The 25906-nt window shown below is 42.5% G+C and overlaps 1 protein-coding gene and 1 long non-coding RNA gene across 3 annotated transcripts in view; one reads left to right on the top strand and one right to left on the bottom strand.

The window, feature by feature from the left end:
• The window catches only part of LOC308191522, a 29110-nt gene extending 17429 nt beyond the window's left edge, over nt 1-11681 (top strand). The window contains exon 2 of the long non-coding RNA XR_013948095.1: nt 60-11681. This is a non-coding gene — a long non-coding RNA (uncharacterized lncRNA). The remainder of the gene's footprint in view (nt 1-59) is intronic.
• HMGA2 (high mobility group AT-hook 2) overlaps nt 1-25421 on the bottom strand; it is a 114490-nt gene extending 89069 nt beyond the window's left edge. The window contains exons 1-3 of one of the 2 annotated variants that reach the window (XM_080583945.1): nt 24488-25421; nt 21803-21889; nt 14321-14371 (exon numbers count right to left, since the gene is read on the bottom strand). In XM_080583945.1, coding sequence (XP_080440071.1) covers nt 14321-14371; nt 21803-21889; nt 24488-24598 — 249 coding nt within the window. In that variant the 5' untranslated portion in view covers nt 24599-25421. The remainder of the gene's footprint in view (nt 1-14320; nt 14372-21802; nt 21890-24487) is intronic. The other variant, XM_080583944.1, reaches the window with a different exon arrangement.
• Nucleotides 25422-25906: the final 485 nt, after the last annotated feature.

Here is a 25906-nt window from a genome sequence, read left to right as displayed (position 1 = left end):
TTCAAGGCCCGTCTGGACGCCTACCTGGGCAGCCTGCTCTAAGGAGCCTGCTTTGGCAGGGGGGTTGGACCTGATGATCTTTCGAGGTCCCTTCCAACCCCTTTGATTCTGTGATTCTGTGATTCTGTGAAACTCGGCCTTGGTGCTAGTGATATGCGGGCCAAACTTGACGTCAGCAGTAGTCTAAATCATGTGCTATGGGCCCCATTCTTTGCTGCACTCTCTGGAAGCGCAAAATCAAGCACACAGCTTTAGACAGGATATGAAGGGAATGAAGTGATTTTAAACTGCCTTCAAACCTCCCAAAATTCTGCCCTTGTCCTCAAGCTGACATGGCTTTTGGCTCTGGGGTCTGGCTACTCCCTCCACAACAGAGAAAGACAATTGTAATAAACTTGTTAGAAGATCCCTGGGTGTCTGGCTGAGCAATAGGATCTGAAAAAGTAATTTGAGAGGGAAAAATGGAAGGAGGGGAGATAGGGTGGGACCTCCTGAACTGTGTCTTTCCACAGGCAACCCAGGTATACAAGACAACCGCCTTGAGCCTTAAGATGTGGAGTAGAACTGCTGTAAACACAAGAGCTTTCAGCATCGCCCAAAGTTCTGAAAAAGCAAAAACGATGTTTCCTTTCAATTTCCTAGAAGCAGGAGGTAGAGGGGCTATGACTGACTCAACACAGTCATGTAAGGTAACAGATGGATAACTTGTGCACTTTTTCACCCCACACTGAAAACTATGGTATCAATGTGTGGGACACACCTGAGCTGACAGCTGGTGAGCTCAGGTCCAACCTAAGAACCCAGGAGTGACAGTTCTCCATTGCCTGCTCTAATAGAGCTTATAGCAGGGTCTGTGCATGGGCTCCACATATAAAATGCTGCAGGAATAGCTTTGTACTTTTGATTTAGGCTCTACATTTTTTCTGCCTGTCTCCTACTCTTTGCTGTAAGACCTCCTTAATGGTTACCTGAAATTTCTCATATTTAGTCTTAGTCAGATGTTTATTTTGTTGGATAGCCTCCAAATAAATCCTGTCAGACACTTTTTAATTAAATAAATGCCTTTTTCAAATTTTCATCTGTCTTATCATGCTCAAATTACTCAAAATGAGAACTTTTTCAAAGCTTTTACCCCTGACATTTATGTAGCCCTGAATGAGGAGAGTGGGCAAGCTAAGTACTCAGAAGTCAGCATGGAGGAGAAGACAGACTGAGAAAGGATGCAGCTACAGTTCACTTCTGTCTCTATACTTATGCAAAGTGCTCACATTGCAGAAGTGTAAAGGAAGGACAAAATCCCTTCCCTGGCTTTTTGCAATATGGCCACTAAAACTCTTGTGAAAATTAAAAAGTCAACAAAAACATGAGGAAGCTAAAAAAAATCAATAGAGTTCTGCACCCTAGTTATTACACACTCAAGATAATGGGTGTACAGAAGGATGCACAGAGCCTTGCAATGTACAAAACTTGCTCTGGGACATCATTTAATTAACTATCTGAAATTTTAATCACACAAAGCAAACCACAGTGATTTATAATTATGCACTAAGATCATGATGGCTCTAACTTCTCCTTAAATAGCTTTCTTAGTGATATGTAAGCACAGGATTAATAATCTTTTTCTTGGAAAACAATGGTTTGCCTGCAGTGGCTCTTCTACTTCCTGAAATGAGTGATGAAAGAGACGAAATAGCTTCTGCTTGGAGCAAAATTGTTATTAAGCATATAATTTTGAAATGCTTTTGTGTGCGTGTGTGAACTACAGCTAGAACATAATTTCTCTTTGTTGCTGTCTGTGCAGTGGATATTGCCTTTACCTAAGAAATTTTGATCTAGTTGAAACAAAAAGTATGATGCACAAAACCTTCTCCCTCAAGAGATGCTGTAGATGAAGGGGCAAATTCTTTCCCTTATTGAAAACTATAATCAGTGGCTTTGGGTTAGCATAACTAAGAAGGGGATACCAACTTATATATCACCATTTACAAGCATTTGGAGGGAAATCCTAACTGCAACAAAGTCAATGTCAGTCCTATTATTGAATTTTCTTCAGTGGAGCAAATATTTTACACAGCGTTGCCTTAAAAACAGTTTCACTGAGTGACATACTCCCTGAATGTATCTACCTCTGACCACTGCTGAGCATACCCTTAATGAAGTCTATAAAAGCAGAAGCAGCAAGATCATTCATGCATTTTCAAAATCACGTCTCTATCTTAGAAAAAATTGTGGAAGGCTAAAGTGCAGAGGTATCCATATTCCAGTTTTCAAATAGTCCACCCTGAAGTGATTAAATAATAATAAGCTTCTACTTCTTTAAGAATCAATACTATTTATACAGCATACAAGTTGCTTTACAGTTAAAAAGTATCAACAAAAAGCTGTTGTCTGTATCTCTCTGCACAAGTACAGCCTGCCTGTTATTCACTTAGTGACAGCTTAAAACTTCTTCACACAAGTAACAAATTTATCATATTTACAGACCAATTCAAATAATATCCTTGCCATGTGATAGTCACCGTGAAGTTTCTGTTCATCTGGTGCCTAACAGGAACATGTATAGCTCTTCTGCCTCAAATGACTTGTTTTGTCCAAACATAGCTATCTGCATAATTTATAGAGCTAATAACCAACCAGCAGATGCAGTTATGCACCACACCAGTGGCAGATGGGCTGAAACCCAGGCAACCGATGTCCTTAGGAGTTTGGCCACTAACTTCAACAGGTGTAAGATTTTATCATGCATCTCCTGGCTGCGTGCTCCGTCTACTTGACCTGAGGGACCACCAGTCACTTGACAGACTCCTCATCTATCTGTCTCAACCAGACTTACATATAAAACTTGATGAAATAATTGTTTCATGCTTGGATGGTCACCCCTGATTTAAATGGGAATTTTGCAAATGAAGCGCCTCTGCTTCATACACCTCATCCTCCTCCAAGTAGTTTATGAGTGTCAGTGAATGGTAATGAATCCAAGAGTGCATGCCACGGCAGAGAGATCTTTGTCTCCTCTGCATTTTTAACGCTGTGATCCAAGTACATTATTTTGTCAATGTGTTGTGTGAATTGCTTTTTTTTAAGATCCAAACAGACAGTTGTCTGTGGAATAAAAGTCCCCAAGCAGATTTCTCAAGGTGTCTAACATCATTAACAGGAAACAATGCAGCATGAGCAGCCAGAGTATGAATGAGTTCAGTGTGAATACTAAGGAAACCCCAAGAACATGTTAACACAATGCAACTTTGATAAGATCACAATAGTGAAGCTCACATATGTGTTTGTATTATGTCTTGTAAAAGGCTCCAATTGCTGTTTATTAGGATAATTGATATAACAGTCAAAATGGATTAAGATAATGTATTGGGTAAAGTCATGATTTTTCTACATACAGGAATGACCAGTCTGAATGCTTTTTAAGCTCCCAGCAGTTACTTTAGACAGACAGGATGTAAAACTTCTACATCTTGCCAATTCACCGACAGCCTTAATGGTTCCAAAATGGAGACTGCCACTACAGGCAAATCACTGTTAATCAGAGCCAACCAACCTCTGTGGACCAGACTTTGTTCTCATTGACCCTGATGCAGATACACCGGTAATATGCTACTTCAAATGTAATTTATCAGTGCTATTATTTAAGTCATCATAAGCAGCACTGCAGTCTGACCCTGCAGATCCACAGTTCAACAGTTCTCAGGACTGGGAGACTGTAATAAAACAAACTGAAGATAGCAAGTTTATTACAAGTGTATATATATATATATATATATATATATAAAGAAAAAGCAGAATAAAGAAGTATGTTATGCATTGCTAGCCTCCTAAAGCTGATACGGAAATAGCACACACACACATATATATATAACTGAATCACCAAAATCCTGGAAGTTTATGATACGTACAATAATAGCATGCAATACTATCTGAACCAGTAAGAGAAAGAATCAAAATCATGTGTAAATAGATTACAGCAAGCTGTTGCCTGCAAAATTTTTGCAGCCACACTCTAAAACATACAAATAATGTCTTATGTGTGTGCAGAGTGCTCTAGGATGGGATCCAACACATCTATTCCTTCCTCTCAGCTGCCTAACTCTGTAAGTTCCTCAGCTCTCTAGTATTTTCCTACTTAACCCTAAAGCCCACTGCACACTGAAGTTCAATTAGCTGAACATACTCAGAATTGTTAGTCTCGGGTAGTAAGCCTTACATCCCAACTAACACTTGGTGCATTTCGAGTTTCAGCTGACAGCCACCCACAGTCCAGCTCCACAGCCTGGAGAAACCTTCGGAGCTACAGGACAGGACACAACTTCACTCAGGACTTCTCCTTTAGGCCAGGACAGAACACAATTCCATTCATAGTGCTCAAACCCAACTCGTACTTTGCTGTCTCGGAGTGGGAGCGCTCAAAGGGAGTCTGCCCATTAGTTAGCATGAGGAAGAACCAAACCTACACCTTCTACACGAGTGTCTTAATCCTCGGTTCCTGTGCTTCCCTGGGTGAGAAACGTTCTCCAGCCTTTCTCTTGAAGCTGAAGTCTATGCAGAGAAAAGGCGCCAGAAGAAAAAAAAAAAAAAAAAAGAAAGAAAAAGGCTATCGTTTGAGTTATTACTTATTGGTTAAGTTAAGTTAAGTTAAGTTAGTTAAGTCTTAAGTTATTAGTTATTTAAACTTTCAAACTGAGACAGAAATGGTGTTCCACGCCATGTTCTCCAGAGTGGGCATTTTAGATCAGACAAGGAGCAGCACTAGGAATCTCACCCCAGATCTCTATGTGTATGCCTAAAACACCAGGCAAGGCTGCTTCTCGTTTTTACCCACTGTCATTTGGCCCCATTACTTTTAAATGCCCTGGGTTTGAGGAGTTCTCACCCAGACAAGCTCATGGCACGCCACTTCTCTTGGCACACAGGTTCGGCCCCAGCTGAGCAGTACTCAGGACCTTGGATCTCCGAGTGCTCCAGTAATTAGGTTCTTACACTAACGCTGGACTTCCAGTCCCCCTCCATCAAGCATCCATCTTTATGAGATGGCTAAGTAAATTACCCCAAGTAGCATGCTAGAAGTGCCACATTTCTGGTTCCCTATACAGTGAGAGGAAGTATAGATGTATTAATTCAATGAAAGCTCAGTGGATCACCTTGTGGAGAGTGGGATGGAGATACGCGAGGTGAATGGATCCCTCTCTGCACCTATTTCACATCACTGCCTGTAGAAAGGCTAAATAGAATGGTTTTGTCAAGCAAATTACAGCAGCTATCCCTTTCCAGGTCAGGCTCCTAAAATCCTAGTGAGGCAGTGTGCAACTTAGGTGGAACAGATTTCCCACAACAGCAGGCTACAAGAGATGAGGGATGGAGCCCAGGGATGCCTGTGTTCAGAAAACGAAACCACATCCTTTCCCTGCCTGTCAGCTTAAAGTGGCCAGCGGCTGCCCTTGCACAGCAGAAAGATTACCTTCCTAGACAGAAATCACCACAACACTGAAACGAGGAAGAAACCTGCCTGCCTCTCTGCACTGCAAACAAGGAAATCACATCCTATCAACAGCCTCCAAAAGCAGCAAAGCTGATAAGCATTTTCTGTGAAATCAGAATGGTTCTGAACAGGCAGTAACAGAAAAATGCAAAACAAACAGCACATTATGAGCATTATCAGCTACAGCACCAGGATTACACGTTCCTCAACGTATGGCTCTTTCATTCAGTCCTGCATCTTCCCAGGCCTTGGTGTCCTGGTTTAGGGTTCCCTCTGAAGGCTGAAAAATCTGGGACTTTAAAAGATCTCTTCCTCCTTTACCAACAGTGTCACTACTGCATCTTTAAACCACTACACCCCATATCCTAACCTGACTATTTGAATAGTAAGGTCTGCATTGATCTCAATCAAATGCATTGACTGCAATTTCAGTTGGATTCTTGTCCCCCTATTTTTATTTTTATTTTTTTCCCTTTGTAGTCTGATGAATATCTCAGATAGGTCTTGGGATAGAAAAACAGGTGCACTTGTAAACACTATTGTAAACTGTGCTCCCTTTGTATTTATAATTGATACCCAGCATAAAATAAAGACAGCAGAGAATGAGTTGTGCTAACTAAATCACATATAAAATACATCACTGCTGGTACAAAAAATATTTTTTCTCCTTCTAAATTGTGTGCAGCAAAATCAGAAGCCACCTCCTGGTGAGGATATTTTGTAGCTATTTACTGAAAGAAGCTCACTTTCTTGTTGAAAATCTAGCATTGTGCCTAAAATATAATACTGAATGGCAATTTCAGATGAGACCCACTCCCAGGATTAAGGAAGAGGACATAATACTTGCACTTACAGCATGTCATGACTTTCATTCAAGCACCTGAAAGCATTTTCCAAATATTAATTATTCCCATACTAGCCTCCCCCTAGTCCTTCCAGGACAGGATCAACCCTGCATTCCTTCAGCATCCACATCTCTTGCTTGGGTCTGTAAAAAATGCAGAACAAAGTCAAAAGTATTACTTCTCTTTAATTATTATCAGAGTTCTTAACTGAGAGGAGTGAATTCATCCCCACAGGGGATGACTGCCATTTCTAAGATGGCCCTTTTCTATCTCTGGCAGAGAGTAAACCTGGTATTTTCTTGGACGGGTACTGTGTTACTGAGGTGTGCAGTTTAAAACAGAATTTGGCACAGATACATCAAATAAGGTGCATAATTAGCCAGAAACTAGAAGAAATCCTAGAAGTCTTGACTCTGATCCTTCTATCCTGGATTACGCTTTATCACACGGGTTTTCACTCCCTCTGCACCACTGCCCAGAAGAAGGATGGGGAATGGAAATACTACCTCCGGATGAGGTGGCCTGGCATCACCTTGTCCCATAGCTATGGCTCAGACCAGCTAGTCCTGAAAAACAGACCAACCACATTCAAAGCATTCAAGAAACTAGGCACTGTGGCGCTGTGACTACATCTGACATTGACTGAACTGGTACTGGACTTCTTTTTATGTAATTAGGTTACAAAGAGGAGAAAATACCACAGATATGCACACTGTTTTCAAACACTTTTCGGGTTTATATTTGGGTTTGGTTCAGGTATCAAACCCCTGCTGGTGCCAAACCTCTCCACTCTACCCTGCATTTAAAGAACACACACATCTTTCCAGTTTCTTACTCCTACCTGTCACTGCCCACCAGCTAGACGCATGCTAGAGATACTGTCTGTTCTGCAAACTCATCCCTCAGTTTACAGAAACAGGTAAAAAACACCTATTGGTTTAAGACACAGAATTCAAAAGCATGCTTCCCTCCCCTACCCAACCTGCTCACAGCAAGCTGTACTGAGGAAGGATGGCCTTGAGCTGCAGGCACACGGCAGCGTGCCAGGAAATCTGACTGCTATTCCTGGCGCTTCTACAGATTTCCTTGGGCAAGGCAATTAACCTTGTGGAGTACATTTTCAATGGAGGTGAGGCCCTGCTCCTCTTTCTGCATTCATAATGTTTCCAACAGTGAAAATGGAATTGTAGGAGCAAGAATGACTGCCTGCACTTTTTACTACCTGATATGCCTTCTCTGCCAGACAGTTGGATGCATGATTGCTGCGGATAACCCTGCCAGCAACAAAACACGGACTTCACACACCGCAGGTGCAAAAATGCCTCTGGATGCTGCCACGAACAGCCCCACTGCTCGGTTTCCTTGTATGTAAAATGGACAATGAGGCTTATGAAAATCAAAATACACAGCCAAACAGGAAACCATTTGCTAAAGTACTTGAACACCTGTTATCTGAGATCATAAAAAGGGAACAGCTCAGAAATTCAGTTTACCTTTTGCTACAGGTGCTGTATTTTTTACTTTCAGCATTTTTGCCCATTAAAATTTCCTCAAGCAGAATAAAAGATTTTCCTTTAAGAATTCTGAAGTGACAATCAAATTCAAAACATTGTTTAGCTCAACTGGACATCTTGCAATATCCCTTAACAGAAGTGGAAGCAGATTAGAGAATGAGTGAAATATCCTTTTGGTAATATACATTTATTTTAGAAAAGAAAGATCATGGCTAAATTTCCTCTTGTGGTCTTCAGGAAGACCTGCACCTGAAATAGATGGTGCCACATCTATTTACACCTACAAGGGATATACTAGGAGACTCTGAGGAAGGACAACAGTGGTGTCTGATCTTTGCTTAGACAAGCTTTCAGAGACATGAAGACATATACCCCTCCAAACACAGGTTAATGTAGAACATATTTTAGTGTATTTTTATGCATTTAGTACAAGCAAGGAGATTTTTTTTTCCTTCCCCAGAAGGCTGAATAGAAAAAAAAGACAAAAGTTGGCAAAAAAAAAATAATTAAATATCTGCTAGGCATAGGAGAAAAGGTTAATAATCACTCGTGCTGCTTTTCTCAAAATTTTCAGCTTTTGTGAGATGATTTCTTTTACAGAACATCTGAACTGCAAAGTAAATACCTAGGTATAAAACTTCTAAGGCTTTTAGTTCATGCTCTTTATCCACTCTTTAAGTTTGAAGGAAAAGTCAATACCCTGGTTTTCATAATTGCAAAAAACTCTTCAAGCCCTTTAGACGACTGAAATGATGACCCCTCCCAGATGACAGTGTTGCCTGCAGTGCAGGCGTAAAATATGTTCATGACAGAAAATATTTTATATTACCATGACACAAAATAATATCAATGACCCTAACAAAGAAGGTAAGGTAGTTTGGAAGATTAAAATGACAGCAGCATGTGCAAATTTTCATGGTGGGCTTCACAAAAAGCCATAACACCACATATATTGCAGTCAAGTTACAAAGACACAAAGTAACAGAAATTACATTATTCTCCCAAGTATGAGTAACAGATTCTTTACCTTTGATATCTCCTGTATCTGTAATTACATAAATAGCAACTTTCTTTTACATTCATCATCTAATACATGTGATTTAAGTTTTACCTCAGTCGTGGTTTGCTCCAAATGGACCATAAAATAATTCCCTCAAACAAAAATAGGTTCTCATAAAAATGGCAGCTCTGGCCTGGCTTAGGTATGCACTGGTAAGCAGCTTGCTGCCAAAGGTGGGATTTCCCTCACATAGCTTTTGCTGTCTAACAGTCAGGTTTGTGCCTATTTTTTCAGCTAGTCTTTCCCAATGGCAAAAGATTGCCATCTCTGGATGGGAATTCACCACATCCGAAGCAAAGCCTTTCTGAGGGCAGGACGCACCACGATCGCAGAGCACCTTTCTCTCTCCACTGCCTAGCGAAGAAGCCTGCACGCCCTTAAGCACATCCAAGACTGCGCCTTTACATAAGACAAAAACGGCTGCACTGAGTGAGAAATGAGCAAAATTGGTTAAAAAGCACATCACGTAGCATGGCACTGCCAGAGAAAAACTTCTAGTTAAATAATTGTTTGCAAAGACTCATTACAGACAAGAAATAGCCTCAAGACACTGATGGTTCTTCTGGTATTCCTGTTAGATTATAAAGAATCTGAGTCCGGGGGGTCTCTGGATAGGTATTTCTTCAAAATTCAGAACCTCGTTTTCCAAATCTTGCAAGTGAAGGAGGATTAGGAGCCCTCCGCCTGGCTCAGGCCTCCTGGAATGGCTGGAACAGAAACGTCTCCTACGCTCCATGCTTACAGCTTGATATGTCAGCTATGTCAAAACTGCAGCGGGAAATAATCTGAGGAAACACTTTGCAGAAAAAAGCATTTCTGTAACGATTTTTTAAACGTGCTTTGGCATAACTTAAACTGACTTTCGGTATAAAATGAAATTCTGCCCTCGTTAAAAAGGGGAAAACCTGAGCTTCAGAAATACTGTAACAGCTAGCTAATCCTGATCGGATCAGTTAAAACTCCTGTTTAAGGAAATTATGTTCATTTCTGATTATCTTTTACCTCCAGCAAACTGAAATGTGCTATCTAGACCATCTAGGAGAAAACAAATTTCTTGAAAGACAGAGAGGTTTTCTGAACAAATCACAGTTCCTACTTGAGTGTCAGTGCCTGGGTGAGCATGCAGATGCTTTACATGCACATCTTGTCTTTGGAAATCAATTGATTCTGTCCTCCTATTACGATCATCCAGAACCACATCTTTCCATCCTTTACAACAGTTTGATGGCATGGCATCAGCTCCCTCTCCTCCCAGCAAAGTCCTCTTCACAGCTGTGAAAAGCTCTGGGCTATTCCTTGGGTTTTTTTAAGCAATTCTGCCATGCCACGGTGGATCTGTGGTTCAGGTTAAACAAGGTGGATGTGAAATCAGACAACACCAAAAATCTATCTGAAGACATAACAAAAACAATGGAAATCAAATACAAACACCCTTTAAAGCATAAACTTCAGAACTGGGTTTCAGATTTCTCCATTAAACCGATGCCTGGGAGCTCTAGAAGTCTATGAAATTTCCAGGGGTTTTCAGTGCATTTCCTCACAACAGACAGCAGGATAATTGACTCATCACTCTCCTGCTCTACTCCTGCCCCGATACTTTCAGTCAACTTCTAGATATACACAAATAAAAAAATGAAATGAAATGAAATGAAATGAAATGAAATGAAATGAAATGAAATGAAATGAAATGAAGTATCTTTGACTGTGAGCTCTTTGCACAGGGCTATGTGAAGCCACTGACAAAACCATTTGCTGATTCCACATGAAGCAGCACTGGATCCCAGTTGAGAAAACCTGTCACTAATGAAATCAAGACAAACCTTCCAGTGACTTCTGGGCATGCTTAGGAATATGACTTTATACCTGTAACATAAAACAATTCTGCTAATAAAAAACAGGCTACTTTACCTTCCTTTTCCGAGTAGCAAAGGCTATTTCTGCACTAGCAAACAACATGGATCAGCAGCAGGAAACAGGCTGACGCTGAGGACCAAACTCCATGCCAGGCACCTTTCAAGGGGTTTTTACTTTGCTTTAGCTTAGTCCTATGTGTCGAATGCCTACTGGACTGCGTTAGGTGCACTACAGGAGCAGGTCTTCCAATTTTGTTTCATTCAAAAGGAATCCAGCCCATGAGCTCTGGGACTGCTCTGCAATGCAAACAGTAACTGGGGGCAATTAGGATATCTGTTTCCAAAGCACACTCCCAATTTGACCTAAGATGCTAATGCAGATGCATCCAAAGAGCTTAGACCATGTTCCATCACTAAAACCTCTAAACTTACAGAGTACCAAGGTCATGAAGAGTTTTACCTCCCTCCCAATTAATAGGACTCACAGTCTTCAATGCATTTCACACATGTGCAGCAACTTACAGTGAAGATGAGTTCTCCAGCAGCAGACACTGTGTTTCTGATTCCAAATATTTTCATTTCCCATCTGTGTGATCCTTATTACCTTCAGGATTTTTATTCAATTAGCCTTTCACATTTGGAAAGCTCTTCTATGTAGCTGAGTATTTTATTTTCAGAAGAGTTTGTCACTCTTTACTGTCTGCTCTACTTACAAGGGTCTTCTTTTCCTTGACGGCTTTGCAAAGCACTCTTTATTGCTCTGAAAAATTCACCGCATGTCTCATACGCCTGCGATAAACTGGGTTCCTTACCTTCTTCACTAGGGCTCTCCCTCCCCCCTTCCCAGTTTTATATCAGTCAAGAAGATTTACGTCTCTTCTAAAAAATAATATATAAATAAATAAATATGTTGTGAGTCACAAACATTAAATACTTAATTTGAACCGGCAGAAAGACCAGCTACTGGAATTCTGCAGCAGTCTGTTAGCTCATATGTCTCTGCGTGCGCATACTGAAGGAAACAGCAGAAATAATACTTTACAATTTGATGAACAACATATGACACTGAACCTCCAGACTTGCAAAAAAGGGTTACAAACTTAGGAAAATACCTGCCAGGCAGAATTCTGCCTTCTCCAAGAAAAAGAAAATCCAAACACTCCTTACTTTAACTGAAACAGAACTGTTATCATCAAGGTTATACAGAAATAAAATGGGATTAAGGAAGAAAATAATCATTAGGGACTTAAGTGAAGTTTGGGTGATAAAAAGGGACGTTTTCTGAATACATGAGACACAAAGGTTGATACTGTGCCATCTGCTTTTAGATAGAATCCTTCTTTGATTTCACTTATAAACTTTACTTACAGTTGGCACCATAGTGGCTTGTAATAATTTAACTGTATTTCTGGATCACAGTATCACTCTCCATTTCACCATGCAGAGAGAAGGAACCCTGAACCTAATTTAAACTGGAAAGAGAGAAGAAAGAGAGGAAAAAAAGGCACGTTTGGTTCTCATAGTCTACAGAATTATCTCAATGCAAGCTGCAGATATGAGTATTATCTCTGAAAACCACAAGAAGCAATCATACCATTGGAAGAAGCAGATAAAAAGACCATGCTTCCAACAGACAGAACAAGAAAGCAATAAGGACTTTGAGAATATGCCTTAGTTTCAAAGAAATGAGTGCAACTTTTGTAAGTATGGGTCTCATAACAAAGTAATGTGTATCCCTACTAAATAACCAATAATTCCCATTTCTGTGAATCAGATTATTCATCCCAAACCAGCCCATATTGAATTTAATGCTTCCCTGATACCGCCTATTCTTCCTTCCCCATAAAGATAAAAAAATAAAAGGGAAACATTCTAACCTAAACATGCCACAATTGTTATACTTAGCCCTTTCCACTGAAAGCTCACCTTAATTTCTGATTAATGAGCACTTGGGAGATAAACTCTTTTAACGTTTCACCCTGCTACATTTCCCCTTTTTGCAAAGCTATTCAACCATCCCTATTCAACCATCATGCATTTCTAATTCGGTGGAGATGGCTTGCCTGTTATAAATTACTCTCATAAAACAGCTATTTCTGCTGCTTCCCCTGGGACTGCACCCAAGGTGAGGATCAAGCCAGCACCACTTAGCATCCACATGTGCAAGCTCCGAACCGAACGGGAGGAAGCAGGCAGTAACTAATCTATGTTTTACTGCACTTGGCATTTGCCTGCTGCAAGCCGCCTTTGGGAACATCACCAGCACAGGTAGGTTTGAGGAAGCCACCTTGTTTCTTAATGCCAAGGAGCTGCTGCACGTACCTGAAATCTGCCTGATCTAAAAACTACCAGCACAAACAACACATCTGGTATGGATGGGTCTGTTTTCTCTGCTGAACTACAGAGATGTCCTGGAGTACTTTATCTCTGGACAACGCTACAGAACTAGTTCTTAACGTGACTGTTATAGCCCTCTCTCCTGTGTTTAGCTGCTGATACTCTGGAGAACGTCAGCTGTAGTTTTAAGGACCTTCTGGTGCCATTTGAGCCTTCAGAAGCATACATGTTGACAGCAGTGTTAACATCCATCCAAAAGAACTGAACAGAGAAGGGGAAAAATGACAGGACTGGAAAACTGAGATGGGGACTGATGGATTCAAAAAAGAAGTTTAGAGAAGAAGGTTTTCCACAAAAAGGAAAAGGTAACTACAGAAGGGAAATCAGAAATGTAAACTTATGAAGGAGCAAACGGCCACAACCTTCCACACGTTCTAATTTTTCAAGTGGTATCCTCACCTCCTCTGAAAATGTATTTGTGCATGAAATACACACGCATGAGAGGTAGACATCAGTGACAACACAGCATTTCAGGTATCTGAGACTGAGATCTTTCCACGGCCAAAGAATCAAAACACATTTGTCCATGGCCACATCTACAGAGTAAGTGGCCAGGAAAAGAGGAAACTTTAAATGAAACGCATTACTGTCACTATAATTATATGAAGCACAAAGATGGCCAAGAACAGAAGAGCTTAATTCTAAGTGCGACTATCCTGCTGTTCATTTCTGCTTTCTCACTGGATTTAAGGAAGATACACTGTATTTCCAGGGAATGTGGGACAAAGACGTTTTGATTTTTTAAACGTTACCTTGTACAAACTACATCTGAATGTTATCGCCTCTCTTAATCACCTTCTTATGTCTGATAGTGCCCCTTTAACCTTTGTTACTCCATTACTGAACAAGTTATCTCATTGTTACTCTTTTTTGAAGGAAGAATTTTGCCCCTTTCCATGCTGATAAGAGACACATAAATATTCACTCCCGACAAACATTCAATAGTAAAGTGTCTTGAGCAAACTACCAGAGTCTAAAGGTAGGAAGCTGTGGTTAACTTCTCTGCTATCTTAACCCTTTAGTCAATCCACCAGAACAAACAGACACAGAAGATGGATGCTCTTTTCACAGACAAAGCAGAAATAATTGTTCCCTTAGAGAAAGGACTTTATAACATGCTTTATAACACAGAAAATAAATTAAATTATTAGAAGTGGAATATCTACCCATTTTCTGGGCCGCCCTCTGGGTCGCTTTTCACCAGTGGCTTCTGCTTTCTGTAAAGGGAAAAGAAACACAACATGTTTTATACCCCAGCATTGTTTAACAGCCTTGGTTAACTAGGAACTCCTTTCCTGTAACATTATCCATAAGTGTATCTCTAGGGTGGCACCAAGCCTCCCCCTGGCTCCATGGGTTTTCTGGCAGAAGGTGATTACATTTTTTTCTGCCATTTCCAAGCCCATGTGAACGCCTTCACCTGCACCCAAGGGTGCCCCCAGCCCTGGTCCACGGAGGATTGGGACCTGCAGAACCCCAACAGCGTCACCTCTAGCCTTTCACAGGCTGTCAGGCATCACCTAAAGGTACTATGTTAGACGTACAGCCCGTTTCAAGCCTGAATAAAGCAATTTATAGCAGCCACAATTCCTTCATTTAGTCTCATGATGTTTGTGCATGAAGCGTGTTTGGACAGACTGCCACCAGGAACGTGACACTGGGAAGTAACTCCTCTACTTCACGTGAGCTTTTCCAGGCAAACGTGCATCCTTAAGCTCTAAGCAAACCCATCACTGCTCCAAAACACACCTTCCCTTTCAAGGTTGAAGGAAACAGCATGGAAGGTGCCCTAGAAGTGACAGTGATATTTATGTAAGCCCAACAGTTGGTCCTGGAGCTTAGCTTAAAGGAAATTTGGGTTCAGCTACCAGCCTCTTCCATGCACTCGCTGTGTGACACTGTGGCTAGCACTGCTTGCTCACTACAGGAAACTACTTACAGGCCTTAAAATGAGAACTGCAAGTTATTTTCTCTAGATGGGCTCTGCCCATGCACACACCTTGTCAGGTAAATAATCCTGTCTCACTAAGGTGATCAAGATTTTGCCACCAGCTTCGGTGAGAGCAGGACTTGTGCTGCACAAGAAGTCCCTAAGAGTGAACACTTTTAGCACGCACTCCGTAAACGTGCTCCCAAATTTCCATGAGCTGTTTTGCTTCCAGTTAACTGTATGCGTATTTGATTTGCCCTCAGAAATCAACTGTCTCATTAAATAAATCACTCGCCGATCAATCTCTGTAATGGACACTGTCACCTAATGCTAGGCAAAGCAGATCCCTCTGCAAGAGAACCTGAGACGAGGAAGCAGGGGAGGAATCTCTACGAAAAAGCTGTACCACAAGTTAAATGCAATTACCCTGAAATAAATATCTCACCAAGAAGAAAGCTGTGAAAAATAAAATTCACACTCCTAAAGGGCAAAATTATCACTCAGACTTGTTAAAAGAGTAAACTTGCTCTTTAATCGTTTATACCAGCGTTACATGTAAGGTGAAACCCTCTTATGAGAATACTTGTTAAAATGCATTTGCTACATACTGGAGCTGTCTATTTCAGAGTTTTGGTGCCTTTTAAAGTGTTCGTTTTTTCCAACCTTATTAGTTGAAGGATGCAAAAAAGGAGGTGTTTTGGTTTTGAAAATTTGTGCCCCCACCCATTTATGTTTATCTCACAAAATACAGGGCGTAAGCCTAGAAAAAAAAGATCAGCTAAAACTGTTCTTAACAGTTAATCTGCACCTGACACATTGTGAAAGGATAAACACCATTTATTTTCTTCTGTATTCACTGAAAGACCCTTTATGAAAAACCTAACTTTTTGGAAACTGAACCCACTTTGCTCTACCAATTAACACTACCCAAAGGTTGACAAGAGCTGTAAGCTTAACCAGGGCACACAACGCTGCCTGACGGGCTGGGGGAGCTGAGCAAAACCCCGTGCCACCGTCCACCCCGGAGCACAGCACAGCACGGGAGTGCCAGGAGCTGCTCCGGCCGCTGGCGGTGCCTGGCCCCTGCAGCGGGGACCCTTTGCGCTGAATGGCGCTGTATCCCTGCTGCATGTGATTTCCACCTCATGTCAGAAGAAAAACATTTCCAGAGTCCTTATCAAAACCAAACCTTTCCCAGAGGTGAGCTGAGCAAACAGCGGGGCATGCCAGATACTATGTTTTGGTACGGGGCGATTCTGTAAGTAAATAGGAGGGTTTCCATAGACTAAACTGCAGAAAGTGAGCGACGGGAACCTCCCGAGTGGATGTTTTTATCTCCATTCTGAGGGAAGGGAAAGACAAAACACTCCTGGAACAACCACGAAGGAGTAGTGGCAGTCCAGCAGTGATAATAAAGGCGTGAAGTTTAGGAAAATATTCCCCCTCTTCCCATTTGGATTTTTTATTTTTTATTTTAGTTTGAATTCTGCAAACCTAACCCGTATTTTCTCCAACAGCACAAGGCTGTCTTTTAATGTCAGCGCTTGAAGAAAGGTTTTATTGCATATCAGACAAATAATTCAATGTTTCTCCATATCATTTTCAAGTAATTAATAAGAACGGGAACACGTAAGTGCTAAAGCTTTGCTTTTCCTCTTAAATAGGTATTTACATAATCTAAACCATGCTAGTCCGTTGGCTCTTTGCTTTAATTGAAGCGTTGCCTCTGAAGCTAGGAACAAATCCAGGGAGAGCCCCAAGCCACCCAAAGATCACAAGGATTCCTATTTGGGCAGCAAGATGCAAGTGCTCTCAGCCACCTTACCCACGGCAGCCTGTAATTGCTTAGTCAGAAAGGAAGCTGCTGCCTTAATCCTCTAAAGCACTCTCTGAAATTGAGATGTGTTTGGTCAGGCTTTTCTGAGCGTTCGGTGCTGCGCTAGGAGGCATCCTCTTGTTCTGGACTGCTGAGACACAAAATAACCCAACTTAAAGAAGGGCTGGGGACGTAATCAAACCCAAGTTTATGATACTTATATATATGTGGATATAATATAAAATTTCTTAAAACCAATTACATAAACATTTCATTGTTGCTGTGTCGCGTTTAACTGGATTTACTTGTTCTTCAGTACAGGAAATGATATTTTTGACCCGAGTGAGAAAGATGGCCACTCCAGCCACCGCCATGTCGTTAACATGTTTCCGGACAGATCTGCAGTTCATCCAAGCCCTGTAGCACGATGCCACCAAAGCCTGCTTCTGAACGGCTGCCATCAGCCGCCGTGGTACCCGACCGCCCAGCATCCCTGCATCTCCCCGCTGCCTAACTGGGCCAAGCCTGAGCAGGAACTGAGGCTGTACTACTGAAGGCAATTAACAAGACAAGACAGGTATAAATAATTGAACGTGCTCGTCAGGTATCTACCTATTGTCAAGGAAGATTGCGAATGCAACAGAACCCAAATTTTAGGAACTCTAGCCACTGTGCAAAATGATCTGGAGACCTCAGATAGAATGTGCCAGAGCTGAGGTCTGGTGGAACAACTGCTAGGTCCCAGCATGAGGATCACTGCTGCCACACCGTGCCAAAAGACCTTGTGCAGGGCAGTGTCCCTCTCCTACAAAAAAAAAAAAAAAGTTCTTTTTGCTCTTCATTTTTCTTTCTTAGAAGAAACTTAAGCATTGGCTGGATACAAACATATCACACTTTTCACGTCATGCTTTACCCATTTTAACTCTAAATGGGAGTCAGTCTTCTCCTGCTTTACCCATCTTGCTCAAAACATTTGTGGTCCCTTACTCTTTAGGTGCAACAACCATACTACAATCCCTTGATAAATCTGAACTCATGTTCCCTTTAAGCCTGTTACGACTGGTGCTGGTGAGAATGAATGAAGCATGGAGAAGCCAAATAGATTTTCATGAACCAATTTAGGGCAGAGTCCTGGTCACGTGCACTTTTTTTTTTTTTTTTTTTTTACCTTTGGACTGCTTAACTCAGGGACGGGGTTTTCTACATACCAAACTCTGGCCACGTAGTGAGGAGACAGTAGTAACTGTCATCACAGAGAGACTCCACAAGTTCTGGAGAATGGTATTTCAAGATGTAGAGGTACCATTAGTGAAGTTCACTACTACAACAAAAGCCACAATATGTCAACTGAAGACGAATTTTACAAAAAAGACTTTATTTTTGGATATTCCTGGGATACCTTGACATTTTCTTTTGAAACAAACACACAGTAGTTACTACCCCCTGCCTTTTTTATTTATGTTTTTGACCCAACAATTGTGTTTCTTCCTTCCAAACAGGAGAGTATTTATGCCCATACAGTATTTTTGTTAAGCCCAGCTACGGGAGCTAAACAAAGAGAAGCCCCTGAATGCTTAAGGGAAATGTGATGGGCTGGGAACACAACTCAGCCTTACAAATAAAATTCAACCACACAACGCCCAGGAAACTAGAAAGGAACATCCTTACTATGATCCTTCCACAAAAACTCAAGTTACTCATTAGAAAAAAAGAAAGAAAGAAAAGTTTCCCTTTTTTGCTAATTTTTTACAAATATTTTAAATGAATAACAGAATGACTTGTTTGAAGACACAGACTTGAATAACAGTCTGATTGTGGAGACTCGAGTACAAGGTGATAAGAGCCTTTTTGTGTCTCTCTCTTCTCATCTGCTAACATGTTGTGTTCGTTCTGTTTGTGAAAACTAAACAATTGAGAAATTATTTGTTTTTCCATAAAATACAGCTTACCCTTTGTGTAACATAAGTTAGGTATGTGTGATATGCAAACCTTTTTTTTTTTAAAATCGTGTATTACCTAAAATTAGAGTAACTGCCACATTATTAGCTATCCAATTGGTCTTGCAACATTCTGTATGCATTGTCAAGTTTCACATTGCTAATTTCCTAACAAGCACAGTTTGTTTTCAGATGCCCCAAGGCCAGTTTACTAAGACCAAACACAAGCTCTGAAAGCTAAAGGAAAAAAAATTAAAAAAAAAAAAAAGTCCCATGAACCAAGAAATTTTAAATCCACAACACAATCAGCTTCTAGGGTAAAGCGTCCCTCAACTGATTTAAGGGCATTTGCTTTTTGAAGCACAACAAAACAAAGCCCCAGCAATCGAGTATTTTTAACTGACTGCCACTTTGTGCAATGCATTTTTAATTGTGATGTGTAATGGTTTGCAAGAGAACACCCCATCAATTAATCACGAGTGCCTTCTCATGTCTATTCGGTGGGTGCTAGTGGCGTGCGTTTATCTTACATGTTGTGAACACTACAGAACATTTCAATGAGCTCACTTTGAAAAACACAGGCCACACACTATTCTGCAGAAATTCCAGCAATTTCCAGTTGCATGTATAGGACCCATGTTCACAGGCACAGGGTCTGAATTGAAGTTAGCCCACTTCTGAGAGTTGAGACAGGGGGTAGAAAGCCTTAAATAAATATATGTGTGTCTATGGATGTGTAAATATGTTTATCACAAAATCAAACATATAGCTCACTCTCTTAAGAGGCGATACCCTCATCAGCAAATGAAGCTTTCTTACAGTGTCAAAATCTTTCCATCCTTATTACTGGTAGAAAAACTATCAAAATTAGTATTAGATGCTTTGAGATGTCTGGTGAGAAGCTGAACCATTTTAGAGAGGCTTAATTATCTATTTGGAAAAAGAGCTAAAATATTTATCAGAAATGTGATCACTGACTTTTTTCTAAGAAGGCTTTATCACTGTTTTATGTTTTAGGAGATTTATCAAACATTTACATATTTTATCTATAAACCTAGAAACAAATAAAAGTTGTAGTTACATACCCCTCAAAGATTTTTTAATGCTAAAAAGACATGTGGTCTTTGGTCAATTTTTTATAATATCAACACCCGAAAAAGGTTTGCTTTAATTAGGGCAGTAACTTGATGCATTCTGAAAATCAAAACGTTACAATGAAATTGCTCAGTTCATAAATTAGATTAAAAAAAACAACTGTATGTACCAGAATCATCTGGAAAGCTCTTGAATTGATATACTTACATATGTATGAAAGATTTTAAGTTATTTTCCATTAAAACTGATTTTCAAATCACTCATACAAATGAAATAATGTTAATATTTCTTTTAGAAATATCTTTTGAAAACACATTTCTATGAATTACTTAAAATTTAATCTTATTACAAATATTTCTCCTAGGAAAGCCAACACTCCTAAGAGTAATATTTAAAATACTAAAGCTCACATTTGGACTTACTAGACTAATAAAAAACTGCTCTCTCCCTTTTGAAGAGTGAAATTTAAACTTTTTTAAAGTGAATCTGAGGAACATTTTTATTATATAAAGAAAAAAAATCAACATTTTTAAGCTCACTAGGTTGCAGCGTGGCTTTGATATATTTTAAATACTTAACTTGTAAAGCATTTTTACTAATTCATGAACTTCTTGACAGAATATACCGCTTTTTCCAGTTTAGAATGTAAAAAAAACTATTTTAAATTTAAAGGGAGTTGGAAAACGTCCCTCAAACAAACGCTGAAAACACTTATAACAAAACAGACATGAAATCACAGTCACCCCCTAATAATTTAATATTTATCAGGAGTTGCTATAGTAATTTATAACACTGAAAACTATCAAACTTAATATGGTCAGGACCATAGGCATACTGAAAAATGAACCAGAATTAGATGAGGCTACAAATATGTTCCACGCACATTTTGTCAAAGATCTACTTAAAAGATACTGGTACACTTAAGCAGTACAGTTCACTACCAGCTTTTGCAAGCTTTTGTTTCCAATTTAGTACCTGTAAATTAGTGCTAACTGCTGTGTAACCATCAACATAAACAAAACTCCAGTTTTTCTTTCCAAGGCTATACACAACTATTTATCTTCACTAGAAGAATTCATGCAGCAAGGTATTATCTGCCTTGATAGCACAGTTTTGTGACACTGAGCTTTCCCAAGTTCCAATAAAATTAAGGCACATTTTCACACTGTATTTGTGATGTGAAGTCCATGCACTAAGTGGAGGGACTCCAGTGAGCTTGTACTATAGCTAGATGCATTCAGAGCCACCATAACACAAGTTTGCTCCCATCCCCAAACAGAAGTAGTGGTTCAGAAGACTAATAGCACTGCAAGTAAAAAACTCTTTGAAAGTGATTACTAAATGGTAGGCTTTTACTGTAGCTCACAGTTTACTTTACCATCACATTTTAAAGCTGTAAATTTCGATATATGCACTTATTTCCATCAACACATAATTGGATTTTCTTCTAATTAACCTGTTTGACAAAACACTTCAGCTTTAATACACAGATTTGGTCTGTAGAAGTTAACGTCTGCAAGTCGGTGAGAAATTAATCTTCCTCTCTCAAAAACCTTAATCAAGCAAATAATATCCCTAATATTGATCTCCTTACTAGGTACAGGAGATCTCAATAAATGCATCAAATGCACTATGTTATTCCACTAATCTGTATGCTATTCAAAAAGCAAGCTGCCCTTATGGGTTCTGTGCCTAGGGTCGTCCTGCAGCATGTTATTTCCAATCTTACAAATGCAAAATACATGCTCTATGATGTAGCTGCCATTATTAAAAGGGTCCCAGCCCCACAGTTCACAGCCTAAATGACTGGCTCTTTTGCTACCAGTTGATGAAAAAACAGCATTAGGAACTCCCTCTTTAATAATCTCACCTTCTGGGCTGCTTTAGAGGGACTCTTGTTTTTGCTTCCTTTGGGTCTTCCTCTTGGTCTTTTAGGAGATGGTTCACCAGTTGGTTCCTAAATACAGGAAAACATGCTATTGTGGCAAGAAGCTACAGCTAACCAAGAAGAGCTCAATGATAAACTACAACTGAGCAGTTACTTAAAGCACGTGAATTAACAGTATAAATAAATGCAACAGTATTTAAAATGCAACATGAAAAATTAAACAACTCAAAGTGAAGAAAAAAATGCATTTTACATAATAAAAGAGTTTAACTTTCCTTGTAATTGCACACACACACACAAAAAAAGAATAAAGAGACTGCATACTCTAGCAAGCTAGTTATATGAGAAAACACATTTTTAAAAGAAGATGGCTATAGCTTCCCTCATGCAAGAATGATTATTTGAAAATTAATACAGTTATCCATTTAATGTCAATTGCATTTCATTATAACAAGATACAGTTATCATATGCAGTTACTAGCACACACTTTTGAAAAAAAAAAAAAACACAAAACAATATTAACTACTGGAAAAGTAGAAAATAAGCTTAAGACTATTTTCTCTCTCAAGGGTACAAATAATTTGGGGGGATTTTTTCTGCAGTTCTGAGCTCTGCGTTACATTCGCACCTATTGCAAACAGAATTGATCCGAGTAAAATGCAAACGCTAAAGTTTCTTGAAATGGAGCACTAGCAAGCCAAAAAAAACCTGAGGATGTAAAATATCTGAAACAATAACAACAACAACAAAAATCTAAAATTACTGGGCAGAAGCGATGATTGTTTTCAAAGTTTTCTTGACTAGCTCCTCTGGCTGACAGCAAACAACCAGTCCTTAAAAATGCCCACGAATTACTACGAGCTCGGACTCCAAATATTTATTCAGCGAATCACAAATACTATAAAACTCTTCAAGCCTTCAATATCATACATTTCCCTCGGACTACGGGAGGTGGCAAATCTAATTCAATGCGGTTTGTTAACTTAGACCAGCTTAAAACCCTTCAGCTTTTCCACTCCCGGGGAGGCTCAGGGTGCAGGCTCAGGCTGGGGAGGCTGCAGAGGGGCTCAGGCACTGCACAGCAGGGCTGAGCTCGGCTAAGGAGACGCGGCTTGCTTTCTCTGCCATACATTCAAATGCAAAAAAAAAAAAAAAAAGAAAGAAAAAAAAGAAGAAAAAAAAAAGGAAAAGGGGTGGATGGGGGAGAAGGGAAAAAAAAAAAAGTGGGGGGTGAAGGGGGGAGGAAAGGGTACCAGGCTGATGCTGGGCACGGAGCCGCGGGCGGTGAGCGAGTGGCACTGAGGGCAGAGCGGTAAAGGCAGGGGCTCCGCTCGCACGGCTTTCCAAAAAAATAAGAATAATTTAAAAAATAATAATTTTTACTTTCTGTGTGATTTGCTGGAGCACACCGGGGGCTCGGCACCGGCTTGCCCCCGGCCCGGGGCTCGGCTCCTCGGCTCTCTGGGTGCCCCCGAAGCCCCTCGCAGGCTCTCGGGGCTTGGAGCCGATGCTGAATGAATGGGGCGAGAGGTTTTAAAGCTCCGCGGAAGCTTGGCTTTTAAAAGCGGCTCCCCGGGCGGCCCTACGACTTCCAGCCGCGACTTCCGAGGCAGGGAAAGGGCCGCGGGGAGCCCCGGGCAGCCCCCGAGGAGCCCCCAGAGCCGGGGGCGGCTGTGCCGGACGATGCGACAGCGGCACTCGGGTGGGACGGGATGGGGTGGGATGGGATGGGACGGGACGGGATGGGGAGGCGGGGGGGGGGATAATGCGCGAATCTGGCAACCTTAGCGCGGATTGAGGTCTGGCGAGTCAGAGAGGAGCCCTGCGAGTCCCCTTCGGGGCCCCGGGGGGAGCCGGGCGCCGTCCCCGCGCCTCGACCTGCCTGGGAAAGCGGCGCAGCCGAGGCAAAAGGTGTTGCAAATGCAGGGCAAGCCCCCTCCGGCTGCCTCCCCCACCTCCGTCGGCAACGGGGGCACCTCTCTGCAGACGATGACGGGGGTGAGGGAGGAGGTGGGGAAGGGGGGGACGCCAGGAGAAAGAAAAAAAAAAAAAAAAGAAAGAAAAAAAAAAGAGAGAGAGAAAAGAAAAGGGAAAAAAAAAAAGCCAACCCTATGCGACTTTCTAGACACCCTCCTCTCCCCCAACCCCAGGATCTAGGGGCAGTCAGGGGCTGGGCTGGTCAAGCTCGGAGGCGGCAGCAGCCCCGGTGGGACCCGACACACGCACACACACACAGCACACACACAGCGCGCACACACACACACACACAGGCTCACACTCACTCACTCACACACACACACACACACACGCTGAGACGTTGCGAGGGCTCGCAGAGGAGGGAGCCCGGGCGAGCCCCGTTTCCCCCGCTCGCCGCTTTCGCAATTTCAAACCCAGCTCGAAAGGAGCCAGCGAGCGCTGGTTGGTCGGAGCCTCGCCGCTCCATGTTCCCCGTCCCCATTGAAAAGCCCCGGCTCGCCGCCCGCACAATAGCGAAAGCCCCGGGCGGGCTCCGCGGCCCCGCCGCCCGCCCCGAGCCGCCGCCGGGCGCTGCCCGCCCCGCCGGGAGCCCCCGCGCCCCGTCCCCGGCCGCCTGCACCGATACGTACATGGTTACATGCCTACAACACTACAGATCTGCGGCTCTACGCCTCTACGCGAATACTGACTTGTGGTTGCTTCCTGGGTCTGCCTCGTCCTCTCTTCTGAGGCTCTGCGGTTGCAGGTTGCTCCTGGGCAGCAGTGGAAGGCTGACCGGGTCCCTCACCTTGTGCACTCATCGTGACTTCTGCCGCTCAGCTTTGAACCGGGTCTCTCCAAAGCACCTTGGAACGGGGGGGAATCAAAAGGAGCTCTTGCTGCTTTTGCTGCTCGCTGCCACCACCACACCGGACGTCCTGGTGCTGCCAAAAAGGAGAAGAGAAGGGGAGGAGGAGGAGGAGGAGGTGATGGTGGTAGTGGTGCTGGTGGTGGTGGGAGAGGAGGGGGAATGGAGCTCTCCTACAATTTAGGAATGGTTAGTAACATGAAGCAATTCAAGAGAGGGGAGGTTTAAAAAAAAAAAAAAAAAAAAGAGAGAGAAGAAGAAATAAAGGCAGAGTAGTAGATCGGAACCCTGGAAATGCGAGCAGAGAGGGAAACACTCCGAGGGTAGTCGGAGCGAACCGAGGAGGGGAAAAAATCCTACAAATTGAAAGCAAGTGGTGGCTATCGCGCTTAGATCGGATCAGGACAAATTAAGATAAGACACACTGAAAGTGGACTGAGAACACTGCACGGTCTTGCCAGAAGCATGCACCCTGGGAAGCCGGGGATTTCGGCAGCAGCGGGAGCAGCGGGCAAAAAGCGCGATCATTTAAAAAATAATAATAAAGCGATTTGGGAGATTGGGAAGAAAAAAAATGAGGGGGGGCGGTCCTGGGTTCGTGTCTGTGATGTGAGCTGCTGGGACTGGAAATATTATTATGCGAGTCCTGCCCACGGACTAAACTAGGATGAGGGTTTTAAAAAAAAAAAAAAAAAAAAAAGGAGGAAAAACCACCTTTACCCGTGGGTGGAAAAAGCAGGAGGGGGCTGTGCAAAAAATAAAAAATAAAAAAAGGGGGGGGGGGGAGGAGGAGGCAGAGCGAAAAAAAAAAAGGGGGGGGGGGGGGACCTAGCTGGCTGGCGGCCGGCCAGATAAAACATGAGAAAGCCGGCGGCCGGGGGAAGCGGCGGCACAGCACGGCCCGGCCCCGCCGCCGGGTTGAAAGGCCCCGGGCGGGCTCCCCGCGGCCCGGCCGCCGCCGCGCAGGGGGCGCGCAGGGGCTGCGCGGGCGCGGAGCCGCCGCCGCTCCACGTGGGCGCCGCGGCGCGGAACAAAGGCGGCGGGGCCGGGGCCGCCCCTGGGCCGGGCCCGCCGGGCGCCACCCGCGCCCCGCCCGCGGCCGCGGGGGGATGTGCACCGGGGGGGCCGGAGGAGGCGAGAGGTTGGCCGGGAGGTGCTGCCGGGACAGCGCCGGGCAGCCGGGGAGCGCCCCGGTGGAGCCGGCGGTGCCGGTGCGGTCGTACCTGGGCTCCAGCCTGCGTCCGTGGAGTTCCCCCTGCCC

Source organism: Anser brachyrhynchus (genome assembly GCF_964034855.1).
Source record: "Anser brachyrhynchus genome assembly, chromosome: 1".
Classification (NCBI taxonomy): Eukaryota; Metazoa; Chordata; class Aves; order Anseriformes; family Anatidae; genus Anser; species Anser brachyrhynchus.
The sequence above is the reverse complement of the archived record's forward strand: the minus strand, read 5'-3'. Positions and strand labels throughout refer to the sequence as shown.